General features: G+C 40.6%; 1 protein-coding gene and 1 long non-coding RNA gene across 2 annotated transcripts in view; one reads left to right on the forward strand and one right to left on the reverse strand.

The window, feature by feature from the left end:
- Positions 1–259: 259 nt before the first annotated feature.
- On the reverse strand, positions 260–7,825 carry LOC114553251 (uncharacterized). The gene is made up of 2 exons (XR_003692273.1): positions 7,732–7,825; positions 260–588 (listed from the first exon to the last, which is right to left on the reverse strand). It is a non-coding gene; the product is annotated as an uncharacterized LOC114553251 (long non-coding RNA).
- Positions 7,826–18,252: 10,427 nt separating this feature from the next.
- The window catches only part of lsamp (limbic system associated membrane protein), a 208,495-nt gene continuing 198,791 nt past the window's right edge, over positions 18,253–27,956 (forward strand). The window contains exon 1 of the mRNA XM_028574484.1: positions 18,253–18,670. Within this exon, the coding sequence (XP_028430285.1) occupies positions 18,516–18,670 (155 nt within the window). The 5' untranslated portion in view covers positions 18,253–18,515. The remainder of the gene's footprint in view (positions 18,671–27,956) is intronic.

Here is a 27,956-nt window from a genome sequence, read left to right on the forward strand (position 1 = left end):
ATGCTTTACTATTAAACATGTTAATAAATCAAAAACAATGTAGATATAGACAACTGTGCCCCTGGCATTTAGACTGAAATTTGTGCATAAAAACCTGTCTGAAAAAGTCACAAAATAGTTTTTATGCTTGGTTGAGGTGGAAAGGATCTATAAAAGCAGAATGTATGAAAGTGCAATGGAAAAGGCTTGGGTGTAACTTAAACGTCCACTGAAGCTTATGCTCCACTAAAGGGGCAAAAAATGGCAACATACAAAAACATCATGTTCACACTGATGCCTGTAACGTTCCTCAAATATTACATAAAACAGACATAAATGCCATATTTCCATCATGTTTTTCATACTTCATTCGCATTTTCTTTTGCCAAATTTCTGGAATGTACATATTAATTGACCAAGAATGTGTGCGTGCACAAATTTGACTGTGCTAACGCTGAATGTAAACACACAAGAGAGTACTGTTTTAGCTTCTTGGATTACAAGCTATGTCATAGCTTATACATGAAGGTGGTGAAGATCCCTTGGGTGCTGTATGGTGCTGTACCCAGAGGCCCCAGGCTCGTCATTCCTTTGCTGTACACATTTACCCTGTAATTCACCCGAGAGAGAGAGAGAGAGAGAGAGAGAGAGAGAGAGAGAGAGAGAGAGAGAGAGAGAGAGATAGATTAATTTCTGTCAGGGGAGGTTTAGAGAGCAGATTCTTGTTTAGACAATATTATTAGATATGAAATAAGGCTATTATTAAATTAAGCCCCTGAAGTTTCCCTTTAACACCTAATAAGCAATGGGTCATTCAAGCTTTTATGTTGGGTTGTTATTGACTTTTGTGGCTTGTGGCAATTCTGTCTCCCTTAATTATTTACTCTGCCCTTTAGCCTCCCTTCATTGCTTCTGTTTCTATAAACTATAAACTATGCAGATAAAACGTGTTTATGATGATGATGAAGACGATGAACGCGTAAGGAAAAAAGACTAAGATGACTAAGATAAATTTGACTTGGGGAGAAAAGTGTGTCACAAGGGAGGACTAAAATGAGAAATCTCCAACAACTGCCTGCAATTACTGTGCCTTCTTGTCCATGGCCTCCTAATTAAGAGAACAGAGGGAGAATGCAGATTAGAGGGGAGGGCCTGAAGATAGGCCTGTGGCTCTCCAGTCCTCAGAGAGAATCTCATCCAGGGAATCAGTCTGTTTATACAAAACAATGGGAGGGTCTATATTATTCATCTCTGGTAGAGTGAGAAACACAGAGGCAGCAAGAGAAAAAGGATAGAGCAAAACTTGAGTGGGGGGGGGGGGGGGAGAGAGAGAGCGATATAAGATATGGAGGCACACCAGACTGCTAAGGAAAAGAACAATTTAGATTTGTGCAAGTATGTGGGTGTTTTTACTCTCTTCCTAAAGGCCTTTTTACATTGGTGATTTTGGTAAAGCTTATAGAGAAATTCTTTTGTGGATGTTCAGCAATTTTACCCACTTACTCATGGGTTAAATCCTTCTCAGCACAGACATTCAGCCTTTCCAACTGCCAATCACATGCAATTTTAGTTAGCCTTTTTGCTTCTAATGGCGCTGCTGCACTGTAACAACTTGGCAAAAAAATAACAATGCTGTAAGAAGATGCTTGCTGTGTTTGCATCCACGACATGTTACATCTTTGGAGGTTGGTAGAAATAGGATTGTGTTTTCTCACATCAGACATTTATCTTTGCCACATAACAGTTGTTAATGATTTGACAATAAATTATTAAAACATTTTTCACACTGTTTCTTGCCATAGGCACCATTATCAGTAAATGACTGCAATGTACGTGCAGACTAAAAAAAGACAACAATCTGATCTGGCAGGTATTTGACCTACTTGTTTGATTCCCCTCCTTTGAAGAAACAGCTTAGCTATATAAGAAGCACATCAGTTTGCATTTCCTAAGCTGTGCTTCTGGCTGCTCGGATCGATACATAAATCAGTCTCAGCAGGGGGTTCCTATAAAAGGAAACTATACTTTACGGAGATTTGCACTTTGAATATGTTCATGTCATGAACATGGAGTTACCAAGGAACATTTCAGGGTTTATGTATGTAACCTGTTGAAAACTGGGTTAAAATAATAATCGAAATAAAAGTGATAAACTACTGAATTATTTATGTAGATTGAAGTTAATGTTTATTCCGTCACTACTAGGTGGGATAAGTTTGAAATAAATCACTCTTTTTTTTACTTTTTTAACCATTTTTTTTTGCATCTGTCGGTTTAACCGGAAGTTTTACAATGCATTCTGAGGAAGCAGAAAAAAAGAGTCCGGTGGAAGTTTCTTCTCCAAGCTAAAGTCTTCAGTTGAAAACGTGCACCCTACGAAACAAGGTTTTGTAGAGGTTGAAAACTACTTAGGGAGACGCTGTAAAGATTATTGGCATTGTGTAGTTATTAAATAAATGTCGTGAAACAGCAAGAAGTACCGGTTTCATCTCAGAATGCTGCACTTTGTGCCTCGGTCAGGTCTTTTGTGACTACTGAGATTCAACGAGGAAAACCACTGACCCAGTAGGCGAGCCACCCTGTGCGATTTCCAGGAAATTGGATCTCCATCGCTATTGAAACTGCTGGATGAAATATCTAGCATGTTGTAGGAGTGTGCCAGTTTCCCAGATTGGTACCCGCAGCAGATATACATAGACAATATTGCACTTTGAACTTTGACTCATGACTTTTGACTGATTTAACTTCCATTAGACTGGAACTCCAGAAACACTACTCATCAGACATTGAGCTGGATAGACATTTTGGAGAACTCCATACAAGGACAATTTTATTTTGTTTAAAGGGCCTGTTTATTGTTGTTCACGTAGTAAATGTAATGTAGATTTCTTTGCAATTCATCTACTAAAGTTGCAGTTAAATTACACCTCTTTTGTGTTGTTATGGTTATTGCACTCTAACTCAGCTCCCCAAACCTAGAGCAAGGTGTTCTTACCAAGAGTGGGTTACATGTACATGCTTCAGGAATATATGAAGGGGACACAAGGGCGCTGGATTTTTATGCAGCTTTTTGTTTCAGATGATCTGTATTTAATTTAGACTCCAGGCAAATACAGCTGAATTACAGGATCTGCTAGGAATGCATTCATATTTGCGCAATATAGGCAAGGCAATTTTATTTGTATAGCACATTTCAGCAGGGGTGCAACTCAATGTGCTTTACATAAAACATTAAAACATAGTTAGAAGTTCAATACAAAATTAAAAATAGTTAATACAGAATTAAAACAATTCATACAAAAAAAACCAATTAAAAACAGATTAAATACAAAAATAAAAGAATAAAATTCCCAATACAGTGCAGTACAAAGAATTAAACATAAGCAGTATCAAAAAGAAACGAGTTCACCGGAAGTTCATTCCCGATGCGTGGTGCATAGAAACTGAATGCTGCTTCCCCCTTTTTTGTTCTGATTCTGGGGATAGCAAGCAAACCTGTCCCTGATGATCTTAGAGGCCTCTGCAGTTCATAGTTCACAAGTAGATTCAATAGGTAATTTGGCCCTAAACCATTTATCAACTTATAAACCAGAAGAAGAATTTTGAAGTCTATTCTTTGGGGTATAGGGAGCCAATGTAGAGACTTTAAAATTGGAGTAATATGACCCACTTTCCTTGTGTTAGTGAGGACTCGAGCAGCTGCATTTTGAATCAGCTGTAGCTGTCTGACTGATTTTTTAGAAAGACCTGTAAGAACACCGTTACAGTATATATACTGTAATTTCAGACCGTCGTCACCCAGAAAACGCCCATTGTGCAAGAAACTCATAACGACCCCTATTCACATTTGCTGTTATTTGGCAATGCAGGAGCAAATGAGGAATTGAGGTGACAAAGTATAAGAACGGCAAATTCCACATAAGGATACAGGTTGTGGTGGTACAAAAATTTATGCACAGCGTTACGTGTGATATCTTATGAAAATAGGCGGCCGCCGGCTGGTCACATGTCAGCTCCCTGAGATGTTGTCGAATCAGTGGCCGTTGAGTTTACCCAACAATAGGTTACTGGTAGGCGGCTACAGAGCTCTGTGCTATGTCACTGTATCAGTGGCAGTTGCTAGTTTACCCGATAGGTGACCAGGTAAAGGGCACTGTGAGCTGCCGGTTTCGGCAGACATTACAGTTAAGTTTATGCGACAAAAACTGAGCGTCATGTGGCGACAACATTCAAGTTTAGGCACAAAAACGACTAGTTAAGTTTAGGAAAAAGATTTTGATTTGGATTAAAACACTCCCAAGGAACATGCATTTCCTGTGTGAAAGTCTTGTTTTCCCCAGGAAGCGAACTCCACTCCGACCCATCCATCCAAACCTCATCCCTACGCGGTCCACAGCGTTTTTATACAGTGGCAGTCACTGTGGAGGATACAGCGAAAAATACGTGGAATGCTTACAAATTACAGTGTCTTACTTTAGGTAGCTTTTTGTATGAATGGTTAATGAGAACAGCCTGCGCAGTTATGTCCTTATTTTAGTTGTTTTACCTACATTTTTAAGCCAATCCCTGATGATTTCATAACCCTAAGTATGTTTGTTGCCTAAACTTAACAGGTTCCACTTCACAATGTTAACTATGTGTTTAAAATATCGGCCTTGGCATTAAATAGATTGGTCACATGATTAAAACCAGCACCGCGGTCATGTGTCATGGTCACATGTTAAAAATGCCCACCGTGCGTAAATGGAACGGTCATATATGTCATTTTGGTATGAGGTTGTGTTGAAAAAATACACTCAGTGATGGAAGATAAACATGTTAAATATGACCATCTGAAATTACATAAATGTAACTCTGAGTCTGAGATTCTAGTGCTATAAATACACTGAGATGTTGGAAGTTGCTAAGTAGGTTTTATATTGGGTCTTGTTTGTCTGTGTCTGTTAGTTACACTGCAAAACAAAAAAAACAAAGGAATCTCAAACAAACTTCAAAGTATATTGTAAACTACTGTAATATAAAGTTAGTTATTGCCAAAGTTAGGTTAAAGGGGTGATAGAATGATTATCTGGGGTATTTTACACTGTTTCCTTAAGGTCTCCTAATAAGGTATGTAACATTGGTTTGGCTGAATATTGCTCCAATGCTATTTTATTGGTCCTTAACTACCCTGTGAATATAGCCCTATTTGTAACAAGAGCTTTTCTTCTAAATATGGTATGCTCATGAATATTTAGTTGAGCTGTGCACTGATTGGTTTGAGCTGATTGGGCTGTTTTACGAAAATTGATGGCTAATTGCAAATTTGGTAAGAAGTGTCGGACTTCAGGAGCTCCACACAGTCTGACGAGAAAGCGGCAACCTCTATACCCAGTGAAAGTCACCGTTTCTCAGTTTCTGGACAACCGGGACTCGGGGCTCCGCGGAGCTCCGGAGCTGGCCAGCTGCCAGCATAGTTAGAGTATATTTACAGTTTGAATTTCGTCACGCCACTTATATAACAACTACCCCAAGGTCTTATTAAGCTAACAATGGTGTCCGATTTCAATTTAATGCATTTTTGACATTTTTGTGAACATGAGCGGTCTCTTTAAAGCCGTTATATACTAGACGCATCCAAGGCGGCGCGCGACATCGTGACGTCAAAATGATGTAGTATCCGGCCGGCGCGTCCGATTTATGCCGCGTGAGCCGAGGTTGCGAACAGCTTTTTTTTTTTCAGCGGCGCGCGACAAAGTGGAAACAGGAGGCCTGAATGAGTTCGCCGACAACCGGATGCCAGGACTCTCAGAGTGACTGCAAGTCTCTCTGGTAAACTTACTGGGTTAAAGGAGAATTCCGGCCAATTTTTACGTTAATCTTGATCGCTATAGCTACGCGAGTACTTTCGATAGAAAAAAACCCGACCCGAATCAGTGCAGGTAACACTGAGAAGCTGCAGCTACGTACTACAAGCGTCCCCTGAGCTAAAACGGCAGTGCTCGGGGCATGTTTTAGAGTGCCTTTGTGTCTCTTAACAGACACAAAATGCAATTAATATGTCTGTGCCACAAGAACAGGGCCCTTACGTGTCAACAAGATGCGTTTTCAACTCAGACATTGTTTAAATTCACCTACCCTGGTCCCTGTCTCGATCCTGCCAGTAGCTAGCTTGCCCTGCTAGCTGATAGCCGTTAGCTGCTAGCTGCCGTTTGGTGAGTGTATTCCGACAGGCTTCTGTGATAATCATCCCAAAAACAATCCACGGAGCGGTGGTGGTGTGGCTATGTCCTCCAGAGGACAGGTCATGTCATGTCTTGAAGTGTATTCCCCTAAAAAAACAATAGTGCGGTAGTAGCTGTTAGCTGCTAGCTGCCCTCCGTGAGTGTGTACAGCCAGATAGCTGTTAGCCGTTAGCTGCTAGCTGCCGTCCGGAGAGTGTATTCAGCCAGGCATCTGTGCTAATCATCCCAATAAAAATCCACGGAGCGCCCGGTGGGTTGGTGGATGTCCTGCATAGGACAGATCATGCCTTTGCAGCGAAAGGTTTAGATTATTTCCCCCTCAAAATAGGTAATTGAGCACTGTAGTGGTTATGACCATATCAGTGACTATCCTATGTAACTACATGGAAACGGGATAAACGATGTCTGTGGCTTGCACAGTAATAGCGTTACTGAAGCCTAGCTGTTGCATCGCGCGGTCTCCTGGGAATTCAGTTGTAGCAGAAAAAGGTAAACAGTAATTTGCAGATTGGAGCGTAGTGTGTGAAGAGTGAAAAGCGGAGTTGTTTATAACGGAAGAAGCTTGGAGTATGAAGAATATAGCAGATATGCAACACACGGAAGAGCCTTTTATGTTTGATGGTCATCCTTATTTATTCGAACCAGAGTATACAGACGAAGAACTAGCCTCAAGAGTTGAAAAGAACGAGACTGACAGACAGAGGGGAAACAGGCAGATGAACTTGCTGCTCCAAGCACAAGCTAAAGGTAGCCTTCAGTAACTGGGGACATAGCCACACCACCGGGCGCCCGTGGATTTTTATTGGGATGATTATCACAGATGCCTGGCTGAATACACTCTCCGGACGGCAGCTAGCAGCTAACGGCTAACAGCTATCTGGCTGTACACACTCACCGGAGGGCAGCTAGCAGCTAACAGCTACTACAGCACTATTGTTTTTTTTTTTTTTTAGGGGAATACACTTCAAGACGTGATATGACCTGTCCTCTGGAGGACATAGCCACACCACCACCGCTCCGTGGATTGTTTTTGGGATGATTATCACAGAAGCCTGTCTGAATACACTCACCAAACGGCAGCTAGCAGCTAACGGCTATCAGCTAGCAGGGCAAGCTAGCTACTGGCAGGATCGAGACAGGGACCAGGGTAGGTGAATTTAAACAATGTCTGAGTTGAAAACGCATCTTGTTGACACGTAAGGGCCCTGTTCTTGTGGCACAGACATATTAATTGCATTTTGTGTCTGTTAAGAGGCACAAAGGCACTCTAAAACTTGCCCCGAGCACTGCCGTTTTAGCTCAGGGGACGCTTGTAGTACGTAGCTGCAGCTTCTCCGTGTTACCTGCACTGATTTGGGTCGGGGTTTTTTCTATCGAAAGTACTCGCGTAGCTATAGCGATCAAGATTAACGTAAAAATTGGCCGGACGGCTTTTATGGTGAATAAAAGGCTCGACCGGACGAAGTAGGTCATTGAATCAAATTAAAGCATTGACGGCAATGCTGCTGCCAGTTCTGCCGTTGTTTACCTTTTTCTTTTTTTTCTAGCCAGTAGAAAGAGCAACATCAGTAGCCTTTGCTCATTAGCGCCACCGGTGTTCAGGAGAAGACTGCAACTAGTGTTGCGACCACCATCGCAGGTATAAATAGTCACGGCGATTTCATGACGTCACATATGCACGCGCCAGCTCGGCTGCGGTTACTGTAAAACAGGCATTAGGAGGAGCTGCAAGCTAGGCTATGTGTCCCATTTAATCCTATGGGAAAAGATTGTTGCTACACTTTCGGCATAACTTTTGTATATTTACAGTGTGAATTTTGTCACGCCACTTATATAACAGCTACCCCAAGGTCTTATTAAGCTAACAATGGTGTCCGATTTCAATTTAAGGCATTTTTGTGAACATGAGCGGTCTCTTTAGGAGGAGCTGCAAGCTAGGTTATGTGTCCCATTTAATCCTATGGGAAAAGATCGTTGCTACACTTTCGGCCGGTTGTATATTTACAGAATGAATTTTGTCACAACATGTATGTCACAGCTACCCACAATTCTTAACAAAGCTAATTTCAATTTAATGAATTTTAGAGGCCCTGGAGCTCTGTCAGGGCAGCGGCATTTGGTAGTCCACTAACCCAGAAAAGGTGACTTTGCGCAAGTATCAAGCACCGTGGGCTGCCTGCTGTGACTGAGCTCTATCTACCTCACAGCAGGCTGGTTTAGCCATCAATTTTCATAAAACAGTCCATATTTGACTTCTACATAGTTGATTTCTCACATAAAAAAGTCTCAGAAGTGAATTTAGTGGTAAAATAGCAGATGAACAATGTATACAATTTATGAGATCTGCCCGACCTATTCAGAAGACTAAGCTGACCTCAAATCAGTGGTGTAGCCTATGTAAATGTTTGGGCGTGACAAATATAGAGACTAGAGCCAAATGAGGAGGAGCTCGTTGAGATTCGCCCGTTTTTAGAGGCAGTTTCAAATTGTGAGATTTGCAGAGGAAGGATGTGTCAATGTGATTTTGAGGTTCTATGTATGTACTACTTACCCACAAAACTGTCGTTATTCAACTATGACAAGGTAAAATCAGTTTTGCATTCTATCACCCCTTTAAGGCCAAAGCAAGAACTGGGCCGTTTTTGGTGTACATAGCGCCACCATGTAGATCACATGTAAAGCACTTCACAATTTTGGCATAGAAAAACTTATTTCAGCCCTACATATCGTTTTTAACCTTCACCATGGAGGATCCTGAAAAATGCAATTATTATTTTAATTAATTACGGTCAGGATATCTATCGCCATGCAGGGTTTGATGTAAAATAATGTAATTATTTTTTATTACCACAAAAAAACATTAAAAGGATTGTGCAGCTTTGGTGTAGTTCTGCTTGATGGGGGCTTTCTAGATTGTATACTGTATGTTTTGGCAGCATTCTAGTTCAAATGTTTTTTGTTAATTGGCCACATCTACTGCCGTTCATTTATGTCCAACATCTCAGTGGGATAACGCTGTCCAAACAATCTGTATTTTATATTGCAGTATTACAACCATAACGTAACTCTGAAGAGCTTGTGTCAAAATCTCTGAAATCCATCCATCCATCCATCCATCTTCGTCCGCTTATCCGGTGTCGGGTCGCGGGGGGAAAATCTCTGAAATACCCCTTCAAATTTACAAAATGTAATTAAAAGAATAAATCTGTGCTTGAATGAGGCAATTTCACACCATTGCTTTTAATTCATGTACACAGTCCTCAGAGTCATTTGGTGTGTGCTCATACTTTGAAAGTCTTAATTAGTCATCCATCACTTCTTGAAAGGCATCCCATAATTTAGCAGATGAGTTATACAGAGAAACAACAACTTAAGTGAAGAGCATGGACTTACTCTCACATAGACTCATACAGATGCCTTGTGTTCACAAGGACAAGTCCTTCGATCTATCAGACTGCATATTCTTGTACTTCTGCAAGGAATTCATCTTATTACCCCGTAGGTTTTCACCTTCAACATTACTGCTGCGGCTAAGCCAATCCTCCTCAGCATGGAGCCTCTCTATGCCTGAACTCTCAAATAGAACTGAATCGCAAGAGGAGGGATGACCCTCAAGGGCCAACTCAAAGCAATTCTTTTGATTGAGGAAAGTCAGGTCAAACGTTTGGCAATGTATAGATGTGGTGTGACTCACAGTATGATTGGCTTTCCTAACCATGGAGCCCTGGGGCATTTGCATTACCAGTTGACCCATAGATGCAATTGCTGTACCTTTTTATGATGGCATAGGAGTGGTGACGCTGTCAAAGGCTGAGCTAGGAGATACAAATACCTTTCACATCAAAATATGATGCTGTTTTTATGCTAATCCTTTTTGACTTACGGTGCTTTTTCATACTGTAAATCTACAGTATATTATGTGTCTAAGATGAATGCAATCCTCATGCTCTAGTAGGAATGTTATTCAGAGATTTTTGCTGACCATTGCATTTTGTGTTTCAATTATAAATGATATGAACCAACTCGAAGTCAGAAGCTATCACTGAGCAAGAAACAAACAAAAATTTAAGTTGCATGATGGACCATGCCAACCCTGTCTCCTAAAAATGTATGCTTCCATACAACGAAACTGCATTCTCAATTATGTTTTAAGGTTAGCGTTTTATTTCCAGCAACAGACGCACAATGTGAAACGGTTGCTATTTTAAACATGTAGATACATTTTGAATTAAAACAAAACTACTTGTTAAGGTTTAGGCAACTAAACTACTTGTTTGGTTTAGAAAATGTATAGAAATATGTTACTTAATTTAAGTTACGTATGTAAAATCCTGTTTGTTTGACCCATCCATCCACACCGACCTCCTCTCTAGGTGGACTTTGGTGGACTTTGACATGTTTGTGATACCTCAGAGACATACGTAATCCAGGACAAAATACATTTCCCTCAAAGCGTAATGTAATGCAATTGTGTTGGGAACATATTTTTTAAGAGACAGGGCTGATCATGCTGCTTACCGCAGGAACATTTTGTTGTTCGGAGAGTTGCAATTACAGCCAGGTCCCTTATGGTCTTAAAAACACAAGACAAAAGAGCAAAAAGAGAAAAAAAATGCTCATTAAGGAAATGTTTGGCTTTACCTCTGCATATCCAAGTTTGTGGTCCTTGCTTTTTGTAAGGCAGAATGAAATAATATTTTGGCAAAGCACATATTGATCAAAAGTTTGAGTGAAAGAGGAAAATAAATAGAAAACACAATAGCCTACACATTGCTGTTTGTGAGATACAGATGCTCATTTTGTTTATTTTACATAACATACAATCATTTAGATATGATCATATTACACAGCACAGGTATAATTTGGCCTATAGATCTTGGGAACACATAACACACAATCTACCGTCTGGTGAAGGAAAATCACTCTTCAACAGGCAGTTGAGTAATCATATAAAACAGCATAGGTCTGCACAAGATAACAACATCAGAACTGCAGTTCAATTAGACATCTGGTCACACACAAAACCACTCACAGGCCAGCTTAAACTTTGTCAAGGTTAAGCATTTATGCAAAGGAGCCTTGAAAGGTGGCTTTGGAGTGCTTTTTTATACTTAATGTGTCCTTTGAATTGTGTTTTGTGTGTGTTGTCTTGTGCAAGTTGGTGTTGGCAGTCTTTGCATAGTGTTACGCCAGTATAAACAGGCTTCTTTGGGAATGCAGAGTAAGTTACTCTGATTTTAATCTCACCAAAAGCAGAGAAAAATAAAACTTTGAAAGAAAACCCATAGGTGATTATTTGTCACTTTCATCTTTTGCCAAAAAGTTATTATAAATGCAGTATTCACCTGCCGCGTAGAATAAAGCCAGAGATTGTTCATTCACTTGTTTCACCCTGCTGGTGTGCTGGGAAGTTGGTGCTTTTAGCAAAAATATCTGCGGTTAAATTGAATACAGATTAAAATTCACTGAAGTGTTCACAACATGTTCCCTCTAAACTTTGAACTATCACTTTAGCACGTTGTCTACAGTGTACCAAGCTTTGTGCCAAAGTTTTACATTATTTTATTTTTCTGCTGACAGAGAGAAAGAGAGCAAGAGGCTTCAGGCCAAGGTGTGTGTGTGTGTGTGTGTGTGTGTGTGTGTGTGTGTGTGTGTGTGTGTGTGTGTGTGTGCATGTGTGTGTGTGTGTGTGTGTGTGTGTGTGTGTGTGCGTGTGTGGGCGTGCGTGTGGGTATTCTTGTGCGTTAGTGGTGATACAGTATACTGCTGAGTATTTTGCTTGGTATCCTTTTTCCTGCGTATCATGCATTTTCCTGCCACGACTCAGGTTTTGATAGGAATGCCAGGGAAATTATGCATGCGCTCATTTTTTATGAAGAGAAGAAAACAGTGTTTTTGTCCTGTACACACACATGCACACACACTTACAGTAAGTGTCTGTGTGGGGGGGCATGTTTTGCTAATGCAGCCTATTCTAGTTTGATACAGAGCATATTTGGCTTGAAAGGGGAGACAAAAAATAAAAGAGGAATCTGAGGGGCGAGCCTGCTTCATTGATCTTCTATAGCTTCTATAGCAGAACCGAGTGCAATTTGTTTTCATGCAGATATTAGATGCACAATGGAGGTGGATGAAAAATCTGGATTCCATTATAGATCCTCCTCTTGTTGAAACTTTTCTATTGTTTGTGTTTCATACAACATCAGTATTGATCCGAGACCCAAAGATGGAGACTGCAAAATCCAAAGTGATGTACAATATTACAATATTTAGGAACACACAACATTGAACACTTAGTTAATCAAAATGACTTACAGAACAAAATGCAAGTAAAGGACAATGTCATTTTGTAATATTTTTTTTTGTTTATGCCTTCATTACTGGAAGGTGGACAAACTAACAGAGCATTTTACTAAATGGACTGTTCTTATAAATGTAAATGGACTGTTCTATAGCGCTTTTCTAGTCTCAACGACTACTCAAAGCGCTTTAACATTGTACAGGAACCATTCACCATTCACACACATTCATAAACTATGGCCGAGGCTGCCGTAAAAGGTGCCACCTGCTCATCAGATAATCAGTGACACACATTTACACTCCGATGCGCAGCATTGGGGGCAACTCTGGGTACAGTGTCTTGCCCAAGGACACTTCGACATGGGACTGCAGGGCCAAGGATTGAACCACCAACCTTCCGATTGGCAGCCGCCCCTAGTAAATAAAATTGTATTTTCCCCTTTGTGTCTCCAGGGTCAACGAGTCAGCAAAATGGAATTGAAACTTAATTTCAGTAAGACAAAATTACTTCTCAATATATACCAACAGAAAAATCTATTAATTATTTAACATTTTGTAAGAGTGAAAATAGTGGCCATCTGAACAAGGAAATGCACCAAATTGAGGCAGAGATGCTTCTGTTGCTGTGGCCGGGCAGCTGGTAGATTGTACTCCATTTTCCTTTTGCTGATGTGAGGTTTAATGTTGACCTTTACACTGGCACAATACGCTGCATGTTCCAAAATATTGGGTTTGCAACCAAATGAAGTGAAACATTTGGCTTTGATATAGCAGTATGGTGAGCAGCCAAAGTTTCTGAAATGTTTGCACAACCCGTTGCTCACTATACCAAATACAACAATAAGTCAATTGTATGACTGACTGTGGGTTGTTTGTGTGCATGCTAAGACTGTGTTATTATTTTAGTATTTCTTCTCCTCCATGTTGTTTCCTCCTACTGTGACTTCCATCTGTGGACATTATTAAGTGAACAGACTTTGAGACACTGCGATTTACACTCAGTGTGATATTTGACAGCAGTTTAACAGCCGAGGTGAAATGCCATATTTTATATATATTTACTATCAGCCTAATTTATTAATGAATTCCGTTGTTTGCTTGTGTGTGCAGGTCATGATGGTGTGTGTGACATTATAAATGTTCCTCAAAGATGAGCCAAAATCTAAAACAAAAATGCAGTGTTTCAGAAACATTTTGGTTTAACTTGGCCAGCATACATAAGCCACATAAGATGTTGTACAACTATTTTTATAGGCTGACTAAAACAAACCATGATAAGTAAACTGATCTGGTGTAAAATTGATGGAAATGCCTACACAGTCCATCAAGAAAGACTTGACATGAACACACTATGTTTTCTGTAAAACTTTTCAAATGAGAGTACAACAAGTGCCTGGATGACAAAACTGTGAGAAACATTAACTGATGAAATCTTGGCAGTGATGATGCATCCAGGTAATACTTATGAAATCCAGGTCATGGTATGGTGTTATAAAACAATGTGCAGCCATTGTCACTCTTGAAATGTATGGTTACAGCTGCTTTATTGAAGAAGACTCCCAAAGGTGGAGGCAAGACTACAGTCAGCCTTACTGGCATCATTCTCCAAAATCACATAGTTGTTCCTCAATCGCAAAGGGCCGACTTTGTGAGACAAACACCAGCAGCATGGTTCCTAAGTATGGTACACAGATGATGGATACATCATCCATCACATCCGAAACAGCATGAAACTGGAATGCCTGTGTTATGAAATCATTAGTTATACTTGTTAGCTATACAATTGCCACAGAAAAAGTATTTTGAACCAGTCCTTGTAGATTTTGTGTACAATATTAAAGGAACACGCCAACTTATTGGGAATTTAGCTTAATCACCGTAACCCCCAGAGTAAGACAAGTCGATACATACCCTTCTCATCTCCATGTGTGCTGTAACGCTGCCTGACGGTTCCAGCATTAGCTTAGCCCAGCACAGATCCTGCAGGTAACTGGTTCCAACTAGCCTACTGCTCCGAATTGTGACAAAAGTGACAAAATAACGCCAACATGTTCCTATTTACATGATGTGATTTGTAGAGTCACAGCGTGTACAAAAAACAACGTAACATGAGACACAGCCATCTTCTAACAGTAAACAAACCGGGAACTATATTCTCAGACAGGCTTGCTGCGAGCATATCACTCCGCCCAAGTACTATATTCTTCCGCCTGAGAATATAGTTCCCGGTTTGTTTACAGTTAGAAGACGGCTGTGTCTCATGTTACGTTGTTTTGGTACACGCCAGACTTATAAAATCACAACATGTAAATAGGAACATGTTGGTGTTATTTTGTCACTTATTCGGAGCAGTAGGATTGCTGGAACCATTCACCTGCAGGTTCTGTGATGGGCTGATGCCGCTGGAGCTGTCAGACAGCATTACAGCACGCACGGAGATGAGAAGGATATGTATCGACTTTTCTAACTCTGGGGGTTACGGTGAATAAGCTAAATTCCCAATAAGTCGGCGTGTTCCTTTAAATATTATTCTAATTGTAACAATAGTGGGGTAATGCAACCAAATTATGTCCCTGCTTCATTTCAGCTAAAGGGCTATTCAGGAAAGTATTAAGAGTCAGTCAGGCTCTGAACCAACAAGGCGGGTGCTATGTCACAGACTAAAGGCTTGATTCGCTGATGCGTTTATGTAACATTTGAAAATGTTAATTGACCAAACATCTTAGGAACAGTATGTGTGAATTCAGTTAAAAGAGTGGATTTTCTGACTTTATATCAGAGTCATACATCTCTATTTCTTTCTGCTGTTCTGAGTTCTGCCTTCTTGACTGGCAAAACCATGCAGAGTCACTCTGCTGGAGTTATTATGACTAATGAGATGGGGAGAAAGTCAGGGCACCTCATAATATGTATTAATAAAATCACTTTATAGTGTCTGCCCTTTGATGCAGACCTTGTGGAAAAAAATTACAAAAGGCAGAGTCACGTATTGCTAACATTAGCGTAATTTACGATGCATTGTGATCGCCTCAGTTGCCAAGCATGAAGAAGCAAAGAGATGATTTCTAGTTATATTGTCGCTGGTGTGTTTCAATAAAATGGCTTCCTGGGGCATTCCTTGCTATCGCCTTCTTCTGAACTACAGTATACAGAGTTGAATAATAGATCATGTTCTACTTTCCCTTCATATAAGTTAATTCCCCTTATACTGTAATTGTTTTAGCATTCATCTGTCACAGACTGCCCTATTTGTCATAGAAGATACCAATTATTGTGTATTTATCCTCACTATATTATGCATTAGCACTATTATCAAACAAAAAAAAATCCTCTGTGGTACAGTAAAAGAAAAGTAGGCATGTCACACAACTCACACCTGTCATTGTTCCTGAATTACACAGTATAGACAAATGAGCTGTATATATCGCCAGCGAAACAAATTCTATAATAAAATAATTTTACCTCAGTGGGTGTGTCATCTTCTGTTTATTTGGCTGTAAACTATCTTAAGTGGATGGTGTTGAGAACTGTTTAATGTTAACAGCTAACATGTCACTGTTCCCTGAATGGGACACGTTACACTATTGTTGTATTTACTTACAGTATATTATGTATTTCTATTTTAGCACACTGCAGCAGAATGTATGACCAGTTCTGCTTTCTAAACCACAACACCAACTAACTGAGAGCATCCCACCTGCATGATAATAACCTCTCTGTCTTCCAGCACTCAGTTTGTTTGTGTGTGTGTGTGTGTGTGTGTGTGTGTGTGTGTGTGTGTGTGTGTTCTCTAGTGTGGGGTAGAGCGAGAGATCACTGGCCTTTTGTTAGGAACTGGTTAAAGCTGCTGTGTCCCTGGCCTTCCCTCCTCCATCTCTCTCTGCCATACAGGGAGGTTTTCTAATAATTACACACAATATTTATTTACACGCCACATTTATCAGATCACTGACTGACTGGTGAGAATTTCAAACTAAAAAAAATAGCTAAAAGCCACATGGGAGCCATTCCTATATAAATCGGTATGCAGAGGAGCGCCTCTTCTCTCCTTTTCTGAGCCCAGTAGTCCCTTTTTAAGTGGTCTTAATGCATATGCACTTTCATAAACTGTACAATCTCCAAGATAGCAAAAACCTGCAGAAGCTTTGGTGAAATGGTAACAGGCACTGATTATTAAAGGCCAAGTAGGGAGCAGCTCTGCAACCATCACTCCCTGAAAAGATTGTAGTGTTCCTTACTAACATCCAAACACACATATCAATTATGTCACTGTATTTCATTTTCATACATCTTTTCTCTGATCTAGCTGTAGCTGTAAAGCCGACATGTCACAGTAGGCTACATGGGGGCTGTAAATTGGGGTTTATGTCTGATCTGGTGCTTAAAATCTGCTGATGCTGGAAATAAGGCTTAAACACACTGCCTTGCACTGGTTCACTCTGAACAATTGCATTATCTTTAGAGATAAGGGGTTGGGGTTGGTTGTTCATGCAACTTAACGCAATGTTAACATCATATTTAATCATTCTACTTTCAAGTCATATATGATATCCTCAGCATGTCCTGTACTTGACTAGAATTAAAACTTTGTTATGTGTCTGATTTGAAATTATTAACCAAACACCTCTAGAGGCAAAACAAAAATGCACCGTGCAATGCATGACAATGATTCACATTAGTATTAATGTATTTTCTGAATCAAATAAAATGCTAAGTGCACTGCCTTAATTGTTACTCTGCAGTTCATTAAGCACATCGTCGAATGAGCATTAGATCATGGCCTATTAAGCCGGTGCTTGATTGGCAAGTGAAATTAGAAGCTCACTCTGCATTCACATTTTTGTTAAAAAGGAAAGGTGCACACCTTCAAACGTTGGGTCCCTTCTTAGGTTGAAAGTCAATTTAATTGCCTACTGAGCTACAGCACCATGCAATGGCACCCGTGGCAGTCTAGACAAGAGATGATTATGTCTGGTTAAGCTATTCACAGCTGAGCTTTGCCCTGTTCATAGTCAACAGAGTGTTAGCACTGTTTTTCTCTCTCCTTTTCCACTTAATTAATTTTAGCTGTAAATGGGAAGTATGTAACATGGTCAGAATAAGGAGAACCTAATATTTCAAGCATATTATGTGTAAAAAAAAAAAGTGTTTCAAGAGTCCTTGATGTGATTACAATGTGAAAATCCTAAAATGTACAGACATTTTTTTTTTTTAGGACAGGTTTTACTGCTTACTACCTAACAGCATATTGAATGTATGTAATTCTCCCCCTTACTAAATCATAACTAAGTACAGAAAGTCTCACTGCTCTAAATAACAGGATACCTGTGAGCATAGTTTGTTTGAAGACTAATGATAACATGATGCTGCAGTGATTGGAACTGATAAATTGTCATTTCTGCTTGGCCTACCCTCCAGGGTGGTAAGAGCATTCAATAGACTAGTTGTGTATAGATTATCACATGTGGACCTGGTCCGGACTATTGGTTGTTGTCTCCTTTTTGGTATCTTATCCAATTATACAAGAGGGATATAATGCTCCTCAGAATATTCCTGCACACTTGTTTATTTATTCCTTTTTTGTTTTTACTTCTTTCGCTAGTATTCCTGTCCTCACTTAGTTGTGTATCACTGAAAGGGACCTCAGGTGGTGCTGTTGTCCTGACAACCAATAAGGGGAGCATCACAGCCAGACGGCTGGATAATCTGAGAGAGAGAGAGAGAGAGAGAGAGAGAGAGAGGACTCTGATCGGAAGCCTGCCTCTCTCCATCGCAGTTGCTGGCTGTGCCGTTCCTTTACGCAGAGAGCATTACGCATCACTGGACAACATTGCACGTTTTCGTCCCAAAGATCTTTAAGGAAACACGTATCACCCATCCGTTCAGCACTGCTTTGGACATAAAAGGCATCCCGCGTTTTCCGAGAAGTCTGGACAACTACTACTCTTCCTCCCCCCCTTTTTTAACCCTTGGATCTAGAGCTCCCTAAAAGCGCGCTCCTGTGCTTTTAAAATGCAAGTCGGGCGCAAATCGTGTTGGAGGCAATTGCAGGCTTCTTTTTTCAGACTCCTGTGTCTTATACCCACAGGATTCCCCGTCCGGAGTGTGGATATGCAGCGGGCCACCGACAACATCACCATCCGCCAGGGCGACACGGCGATTATAAGGTAAGAGAGTCATCTTCCAACTTTCCTCTCCTACCGTCTCCCTCCGAATGCACAGCAGCACCCTCCCCCGCGACAGCTGCATGTTGCAGATCGCAGTAGCCTACCAAAGGGTATCGTTTATTGGACTCCGTTAATTTGTCATAAGGAAGATATATACTACTTGTTTCGGTTTTCTCTGGGGTTAATTTATATTTTCCGCAAGATTACACAGAAGTAACGGGGGTGGTAAGTGTTCGGATGACAGTTAATTTGCTTACGTTTCCAACTTTTATCTCACCAACCAGTCCTGACAAAAATGCCCATACGATATCATATACATAATATCCCTTCATCTCCTCCCTATTTGCAATTATAGTTTTGCAGTGCCATATGTCATCCTTTTCTGGGGGGATTTATTGCCTTCGCTGACATGGCGCAAAGAGCACCGTAGCTTTGGTCACCCAGGCTCCCTGTTTTGTTTGACTTAATTCAAGAACAGCTTAATAATGCGAAGTGCGTCACTGTGTCAGGAGTTGCTGTTTGTGAGTGGATTACTTGCAAATACAGGGATCGAGGCACTGATAAGAGGATGATGCGAGTAGACAGAGAACTGTCTTCTTGAGATTTTACGAATCACTGTTGGATGTTGAGAAAAGATGAATTGCAGCCTGTAGGGGACAAGTAGTTAGGTGAAATACCATCAGAGTCAGAAAGATTTTAATTTAACCTCATTGCTGCACATCCCTGTTTGCTGCCCCATGAAGCTACAGTCTCTAAATCTAGTTTTGTCTCTTACCGTTTTTGTGTCCAATAGCCTCACATCCAACTTAATCACTTCCTAGACAATGCAAGCTGTCAACTCTATGCTATTGTGATGATTCTGGGCAGATGTCAGTGTTCACGTGATCTGAGCCATGTGTTTGTGGCAGGCTGAAAGGGGATTTAGATTTTGTTGGTTTTTATAAACAAGGCGCTTTGCCATCCCTCCAGCCTCAGTCGCCTGCCCCCCCATGCACTGTAGGGAAGTCCAGTGGTATAACAGGCTGCACACAGAACACTCAATCACATTGATTTTCCCTCTGCCTCACTCTTTCTCTGTCCTCTCCCTACTTTCATGCTTTATTTACAGTACTACCTCCCAGTCTTGCCTAATGAGTGTGAGAATATAGAATGCAAAGGATAGACCTTTAACACAGCCAGTCAGAAAAGCCTGCAGACAGACAGACAGACACACACACAAGCACATTTCCTCACATGTGCCCTGAGCTTATATAGGTACACACACACACACACACACACACACACACACACACACACACACACACACACACACACACACACACACACACACACACACAAGGAATAATTCCCTTTAATGGATTCATTTTTGTAACCTGGTTCCAATTATTCAGATACCTGCTGATCAAATGAGTCAATTGATTTAGTTACTGTTGAACTCACAAAGGGTCACAGCTATTTGTTTCACTTTTCCAAATCCAATTGACTGCGTCTTTGCTATATTCAGCGGTTTAGTCACCCAGTCAGTCTATCTCCTTTAGAGGTGGTGGCAGGCTTTTGCACTCAGCCAAAGCCAAATTAGATTCTCCTTTCCGAGAAAACACTTGCATCCTAAGTCCGCTGTTTTAACCATAATCTCTGATAAACTATCCTTGAATAATTGTCTATGGTAATCACTCAGGGAGTGTCATAATTAATTTGATGTTTATAATGTATGTTGTTGGCTTTAGCGATCAGTCTTATTTATTGTCAGTCAGGCAACGATAAACTGCAACTCAGACCCATGTGGCTCCATTGAAAAACACAACCATTTTTCACACCCAGTTTCCACCTGACAAATTGGATATGGGGGTGGTTGGGGGAGGGAGAGGAAAAGAAGAAAAAAAACATAAGGGCTAAAATGCCAGAACTTTGAGCAGGGGTGGGAGGCCGTTGGCTCGTAATTTGTCAAGCTACACAGTGTATCTGAGCCCATAAGCTGGGTTTTGTGAAGGCTGAGGGGATATTGGTTACCTGGGGGCGTAATAAGGCCCGTGCTCCTTTAGTGGAGCCTGTGGCTGCAGTCATGACATTCATGGCACCAGAGGAGAGATGCTGGAGCAGAGAAACAGTGTGTGGCCAAACAACCGCTGTGACAGAACACACAGCAGCAGGCCTCGCTACTGAAATGAGAAAGGAAATGCATTTTTACCAGGGGCCTAGAACTGTGTCATGTGTCAAGTATTTTTTCTTTATGCTTACGACTTACAGATTTGCAACACTATTGTGGCTCACTGTGAAAGCCTGTACTAAAGGTATATATTTAAGCTTTATAATGGCAATGGATTAATTCATGTGATTCCAAAATTAGACCTGAAGGAGATCCAAATAGGATCAAACTGTTGTCATTATTAAACTTTTGTGGCATGGAGTAAGTGTGTAGGTGTTTGATTTTCTTCATTTTATGGATTGATTTTGCGATGCATTACAGATTATAGTGTAAATACTCTAGATTTTGATCAGGATTGATTATTATATAAACATTCCATTCAAACATCTGCCAATTGTTGTGACAGGTTTGCCTACTGTAGATGAGATTGTTTTTTTTTCAGCAATTTTTTCACAGAATCTAATTTCCCCTCAGACTTCAATTAAAAGTGAACATAAACTAAATATTGACATATATCTCCAGCAACTGTGGGTGCCTATAGGGAACACAGCATGGAATCTTAATTGATTTTCACTATCTTTTCTTCTGTCTGATAAGACTGAGATCCACTGGTAGCACGGTCTCCTTTAAGTCAGCGTTACTGTAGATGTAAACATTAAGCTATTCTTAAACTTTAACCTTCTTTTGCCTAAGCAGGTCACCAAAGGGTTAATTTTAAGAAATTATGCTGTTGAAGACGGAGGATGTTGGACTGTCTCAGATTAACATTTCCACACCAGCATTTGTAATGTGGAGTGAATTAGTCCTAAAGTGTGTGGGTTAAAGCTCTAGTAACAACAACCATATTGGTGGTAAAGTTTTGTAATATAGTTTCTTTGAATCTTTAGTTGGTCTTGTGTAACATGCTTTACTCAGAACAATGTATGCATGCTGCATCCTAAATTGTTTACTATTTTAATGATCTGGTGGCTCTGTGTTGAGTTCAAAGATTACTGACTATCTGGGACTTACATGTGTCCCCAAGCTGTCTTTTTACTCTAAAGGGGGACTTTTCTTTGAAAAATGTTATCTTCTTGAAGTGACATTTGCCCCTGGAAAGTGTGAACATTAATCCCAGCATATTAAATCTAGGCCTGTATCACAACATCTTATTTCAGATCTACATGATTTAGGTCGCTGAAAAACATCCCATATTTCAGAGCCCCCTTCCATGGTGACGTAGCCTGTTTATATTTTTTTTCCAAGGATGATGCCAACAAGTGAAATTAATCTATTTTCATCATCTGCAAGTCACAATATGAATCTGAGGAAAGGAAAAATAAAAGTTTCTTCACATTTTCTTTAAGCCATATCTGAGTCACAATAGTTTACTTTTTAATTTATTTATTTTTAGTCCCAATTATGCGGTTGCCTTAAGGGGTAAGGTTGCAATGTCAGGCGAAGCCCTGATAATTGACAATCGCTTATTAAAGCATTAATGACACAGTCTCTGTGATTGCTCTCCTCTGGGTCAATTATCTGCTCTTTGACAATACTCTCTGCCTGGCTTGTTAATTTCAAGGAAGATGATTCTGCACTTGTGCTTTGCCCCAGATGATCACTGTTAAGACTTACCCCAGAATTCTGCCTTTAATTTGAGTTAGATTCAGCCAGATATTATGTTTGTGAAATCTACTAGAGGTTCAGACACTACATAAGGCATGGTGTTAGTCTAATTCAAGCTGCAATACAATTCACAATGCCGGAGAATGCAATTATTTTCATTTGCATTATTAAAAACTTAACTATTGAATTCTGATGACTGATGCATCTTAGAGTGCTGCTGTGTGCATCAGCCAACCTTCAAAGAACTGTACTTTTCCAAAGTGGAAATAAAGACTGTCCAGTTATTAGAAATTATCTGACAGTGCCAGCAGCTGATCATTTATTTACACAGTACACTTGGTGTCAACCCGACAGCACAAACAAACAAATAAATAATAAATTTTGTTTTGGTCATAATTTTTGGTCGGCTATTAACTATTACATATGACCACCAAGTATCTCCAGGAATCAATTGTTGGGACAATTTGTGAATTGCATAATCCTGTACCAATGTAGGAAAGAGAATGGCCTTGGCATTGGATTTATGTAGTGAGAGTAACTCCGGATTTCCACAGCATGCGTAACGGCTGCGGACCGGCTCAGCTGCATGTCTGCTGCGTGCTCCACCGTCCGTCAATACCCACCGGGTCCGGATTTGTTGCGGCACGGCTGCGGCCGTGACTGACAGCTGTAGTCACGAGGACCCACAAGTTCTCGCGAATTCACGTAGAATAGAACCACAAAACCAACAACAGTTTCCATCTCGAGGAGAAGAGGGGAAACAACTCTGTGCTGTTTTCAAGGTGTAGTGCAGGGAAATATGATCCGCCGTGAGCACGGTGTATTTTATTTTGAAAATTAACCGGATGTTTATTTTGTTTCTGTGCTCGACTTCCTGTCCCGCACTATCTGCCGTGTGCTGAATTGCTGCCAAGCTCTCCGACGTCCGGCAAAAATAGAAGCTCTGCGTATTTTCTGCCGGAGTCGGAACGCAGCCGTTATGCAGCCAGTGGAAATACACACATCGACTTTAATGGAAACCTAATGACTCTGCCGCCGTTTCGGAGCCGTTCCGCAGCTGTTCCGCATCTAGTGGAAATCTGGGGTAAGGGTGTCAAGACGATGGATGGGCATGTAGCATGTATGACTTCATGCTGCCCTCTGACACATCAACAATGATGACCCTTTTAACTGGAACATGAACTTTCTCCAGCTGGTTCAGTGTTGGGCAGTCTTCTTTGCTTCCTTCCAGGATGATGTTGTTTCCTCAAGTTTTGCCTCCACAGACCTTCTCCAGCTGTTCCTGGGTCTTCCTGGCTTTCTTTTCCCTTGTGTGTTCCAGGTGAAGGCCTGTCTGGTCATGCTGGAGAGTGGTTTCCTCAAATCTTGATAACTCCCTTACCGTAACCATAATTTACATGTGAGAATATTGCATAAGTAACTTTATTTTTTACTTCAAAGTTATAAAAAAAAAAAAAAAACATAACCATCCAACATCAACATTTTGTCTGGCAATAGGGCATGCATTACTTGTTGGTAAAATGTAAGCTTCACACCCCAAAATATGTGTATCACTGCCATTTATTTAACACAGCAAAACGACAAGCAAAAAGGGGAAAAGTGGGAGAAAAAGAAGACTGACTATTTTTACAAAGAGAGTTTGATTAAGGTGGCAGCTAGTGCTACCTGGTACAGTAACATATTGTGACTTGAGTTTGTTAGGCTCCGTGAGACCTGTAATGTGTTAATAAGTATAATCAATTAAAAAGTTTAAAACAGTTAAGTCTATCTGAAAATGTGCCCAAACGTGTGTGTGTGTGTGTGTGTGTGTGTGTGTGTGTGTGTGTGTGTGTGTATACCACCATTACATAAAACTGACCTGTAATCAAAATTGTTTGCTGTCACATTAAGTTATGATGAAGACACTGCAGATATTCATTTTCACAGACAATACAATGATTTGGTAGGGTAATACTGTGGGCAAGACAGTCCAGGCAGGATTCCAAGTGGAGGGAGGAAAACAGGAATAACAGATCAATTTCTGGATTTCCGGGCAGAGGGCAACAGTGCAACATCATTTGGGATGTCCAGCCCCTGGGGGGGGGCTCTATATTTCTCTGTACAGCTCATCACATTGGACTGCTGTCTGTGTTTTTTTACGGTTTAGAGCCTCCCTAGGCATTCCTCAGATGCTCTATCTCTTCATCGCTCTCTCTCCCTCTTTCTTTCTCTCTGCCAGCATTCAATTGTCCAGCTGTGCTGTCTTAACCCAATTTACAGAGTGAACATGAAATCAGATGAGGGGAAAAGAGGAAAAAAGTGAGCTTCTTTATGAGCAGGATAAAGGGAAAAAAAATGATAAAAGGGAAGAGTGACGGTTTCTGAGAGAGAGAGAGATGGACAAACAGAGAAGAGGAAAGAGTATGATGAGTAGAATTAGAGTGGGATGGCGGGGTAGGTCAGGGACACAGTATTAGTACAATCAGCACAATAATCCCTTCTGTTCCAGCCTGGGCCGGCGTAGGTTTTCAAATCAATTTCATTTTCACTCATGATGCTACAGTGGGAGAGCTGAGTGGCTGCCAGTTGGGTCATTATCGTCTTGTCCCTATTTTGGCTTGGGACGGAGCAGAGGTGAGGCGGAAAGCTTTGGGGGCATGGGTTTTGGTTGATATTTTGCCAATTCTGCAAAGTTTTGTGAAGGCTTTTGGAACAGCTCGGAGTCATCACAAGTTCCAGAGGCTTTCATCTTGGTCAGTAGGATCTGAATAATGGCCCTGCAGAGACAGTGTGAAGTCTTTTGACATGGCAGATGAACCGAGTTCTGACGCTCTCATCTGAAAGCCCAATACAGTTCACTGAGCTGCCTGGGACTCTTTCAAAGGCTGCCAACCAGATATGCTTTCAGACTGTAGTTTGATGTTTGCTGCTTCATCCTCAGAAAACATACCAGGACACTTTGAGCTCTTCATTATATGTTTTTGGAGCCCAGACCTGAAATGTTTTCTTTTTGTTACAAGTGAATATTAAAGCAGTGCTTCTACCTAAAAGCAATTCCACTTCATTTCCCCCTTTACCTAGGCTTTTGTTAGACAGTACAGACTGTCTCTAAGTGCATATTTAAACTACTCAGCAATTGCTCACAGCCTCTGGATACCTATAGGCGATGGCTGTAGTGTAGTAAGTAGAGTGGAAGAGTAGCCTATACTTATTGCTCTCAGAAAACCTCAAAATGTCAGTGCTAGGCAGCCGCAGTAGATGTAGTATAAAAAAGGGTAGGTAGTCTCAAAGTGTACTTGAAAAGTAATTACTAGCCATGCCATAATGTACTGTGTTGTATAGCAACACCTTGTGTATGTCTTCCCACTGTAGTCCTGGCCTGCTGTACTTTATGATTACAGCTCAGCTAGTCTTGCATTGCCAGACCTTTGGCTAGTCCATACAGCATTCCGGAATGGGAGACAAACGTGCTCTGGTTTATTGGCATGTCTTTAAACCAATCACAATCCTCTTGAGTGGCGCAAAGCACCGCACGGAGCCCCGGTGCCGCGGCAAAATCGCCTCTAGAAGGAACTTGTTTTGGTGGAATGTCTACGTTCAAAAGTTGTTTTAGTTGTGCAACAGAAAACTCAGATTACCCTGCAGAGATCTGAGGAGCAGTTAACCATAGTCCTCATAAATCGACCAGAGTTTAAAATTCCAACACAAACAAAGCGTAAGGTAACGGACACCTGCCAGAAAAGAAGGACATACGGAGGAATTTCCGGCGACAACGGAGCAATCCCGGAAGTGGAAGGTCGTGGATATAGAATACATCTCCCCTAACCCATTATCATTCTAATTACTTGTGTGCTATCATGATTAATTCCAAAATCAGTACAACTGCTTAAAAGCACAAGTGCTTCACTTTGACTGCCATTGGCCAACCACTTTGGAGCAATTTTGCTGTTAAACTAGAACAAAGCAGCAATTTGAATTAAAATTTAAACATTTTACAAACACCCCTGTGTCTCCAAATTAGTGAATGAACCCAGGTTGAGCTCAGTTCAGCTGGAACTGTGGAAGCAGGTTAAATACATTTTAATCTATCAGTCAGTCAGGATGAATTCAAATTAAAGCTGAAACATGTGGGTTTTTAGCTGGGATGACTCCCGTCCCTGCAGCTGTAAATCCACATGGCTTTAAAGCAGATTAGAGGCCTGCAGTAAGTATAGCCCTGGATGAGCACACTCATTGTTTACCTCCCATCTCTTCCAAGATCAGCAAAAATCTGCTCACTGACCCACTGACACAAACTGTACAAGATGGCGTCATGCTGCGATGATAGATGTGGATTCAGAGTAGTGACGATGTCGTCATTGGATGAAAGTGTACAGTTAGGCAAACCTGCAGCATAGCCGGATACCATAGCTGTCTATATACACGTCTCAATTACTGTGCTTGAGAGGTTTACGACATCGAACACAAGATAGTCAGCAATTTGTGCTTGCTTTGCTGACAAAGCAGATACAAGTGCCACGTCAGCCAAGGCTGTCTGTATTTTTCTATTTTATTTTATTTTTTACCAAATTATTATTTCTAAATGAATCAAGCTTTCTACTTATTTAGGTTTCCACGCCTTGTCATAATCAAGTGTGTGTTCCTTTGAAGCCTTCACAATGCTACACTTTGTCACAGTAACTTTTACAGTAATGAGTGGCCAGGTCGTGTTGGACACTGCTGTAAGCTTTCATACCGTACCATTTTGTTATCTCCAGGAAATGGTTTGGTATTGTTTGGTATGATATGGCATGTTGCTATTGCAATTAAGCAAGAAATAGCTTAGGGCTTTATTTAAATATTATGATTTCATAACAGGGTGAAGGCTGCAGTTGCAAAGCAAATTGCCAAACACGTTTGAAATATCTTTATCTATAGAATTTACTAAGCATTTAGTATGAACAAAAAGGAAGAGCAGCACACTCTGGAACCCATGATTAATTATGATATTTATGTTAAATTTTGATTAGAAAAAATAAAAGGAAAGATATAAAAGTTGAAATATTAGAGAATAAAATAAGTTGTTCCTAGGCTTATTAGTCCAAATTACTTTGGAAACAATAAGATAGAAAATAGCCAGGTTCTGGGGATGGTGGCAACTTCTCTTACTGAAAAAAAACAAGTACCTATGGTTGTGAAGAACTGCTTATTTATATGGAGTCTGCCATATTGTTTAATACATGCATTTAATGCGGAAAACAGTCTAAAAAAGTGTATTTGATGCATTCTACATTTCAGTTCACTGCTTATGTTGAAAGACACTTTTGAGTTCATCTATCTAATAAATCGCTTATGTTGAAAAAGTGTTTGCCCCTTCCTCATTTCTGTTCCTTTGAATGTTTGTCATAGGTGTTTTCATCTATCTAATAAAGTCAAGGAAACACAAGTAAACACAAAATGCAATTTGTAAATGAAGGTGTTTATCATTAAAGTGTGTGTGTGTGTGTGTGTGTGTGTGTGTGTGTTGTGTGTGAGGCTTTTACTTTGAAATTTTGGCCCATCTTTGCAGAATTGTCC

The sequence above is a fragment of the Perca flavescens genome, chromosome 3 (assembly GCF_004354835.1).
Source record: "Perca flavescens isolate YP-PL-M2 chromosome 3, PFLA_1.0, whole genome shotgun sequence".
NCBI lineage: Eukaryota > Metazoa > Chordata > Actinopteri > Perciformes > Percidae > Perca > Perca flavescens.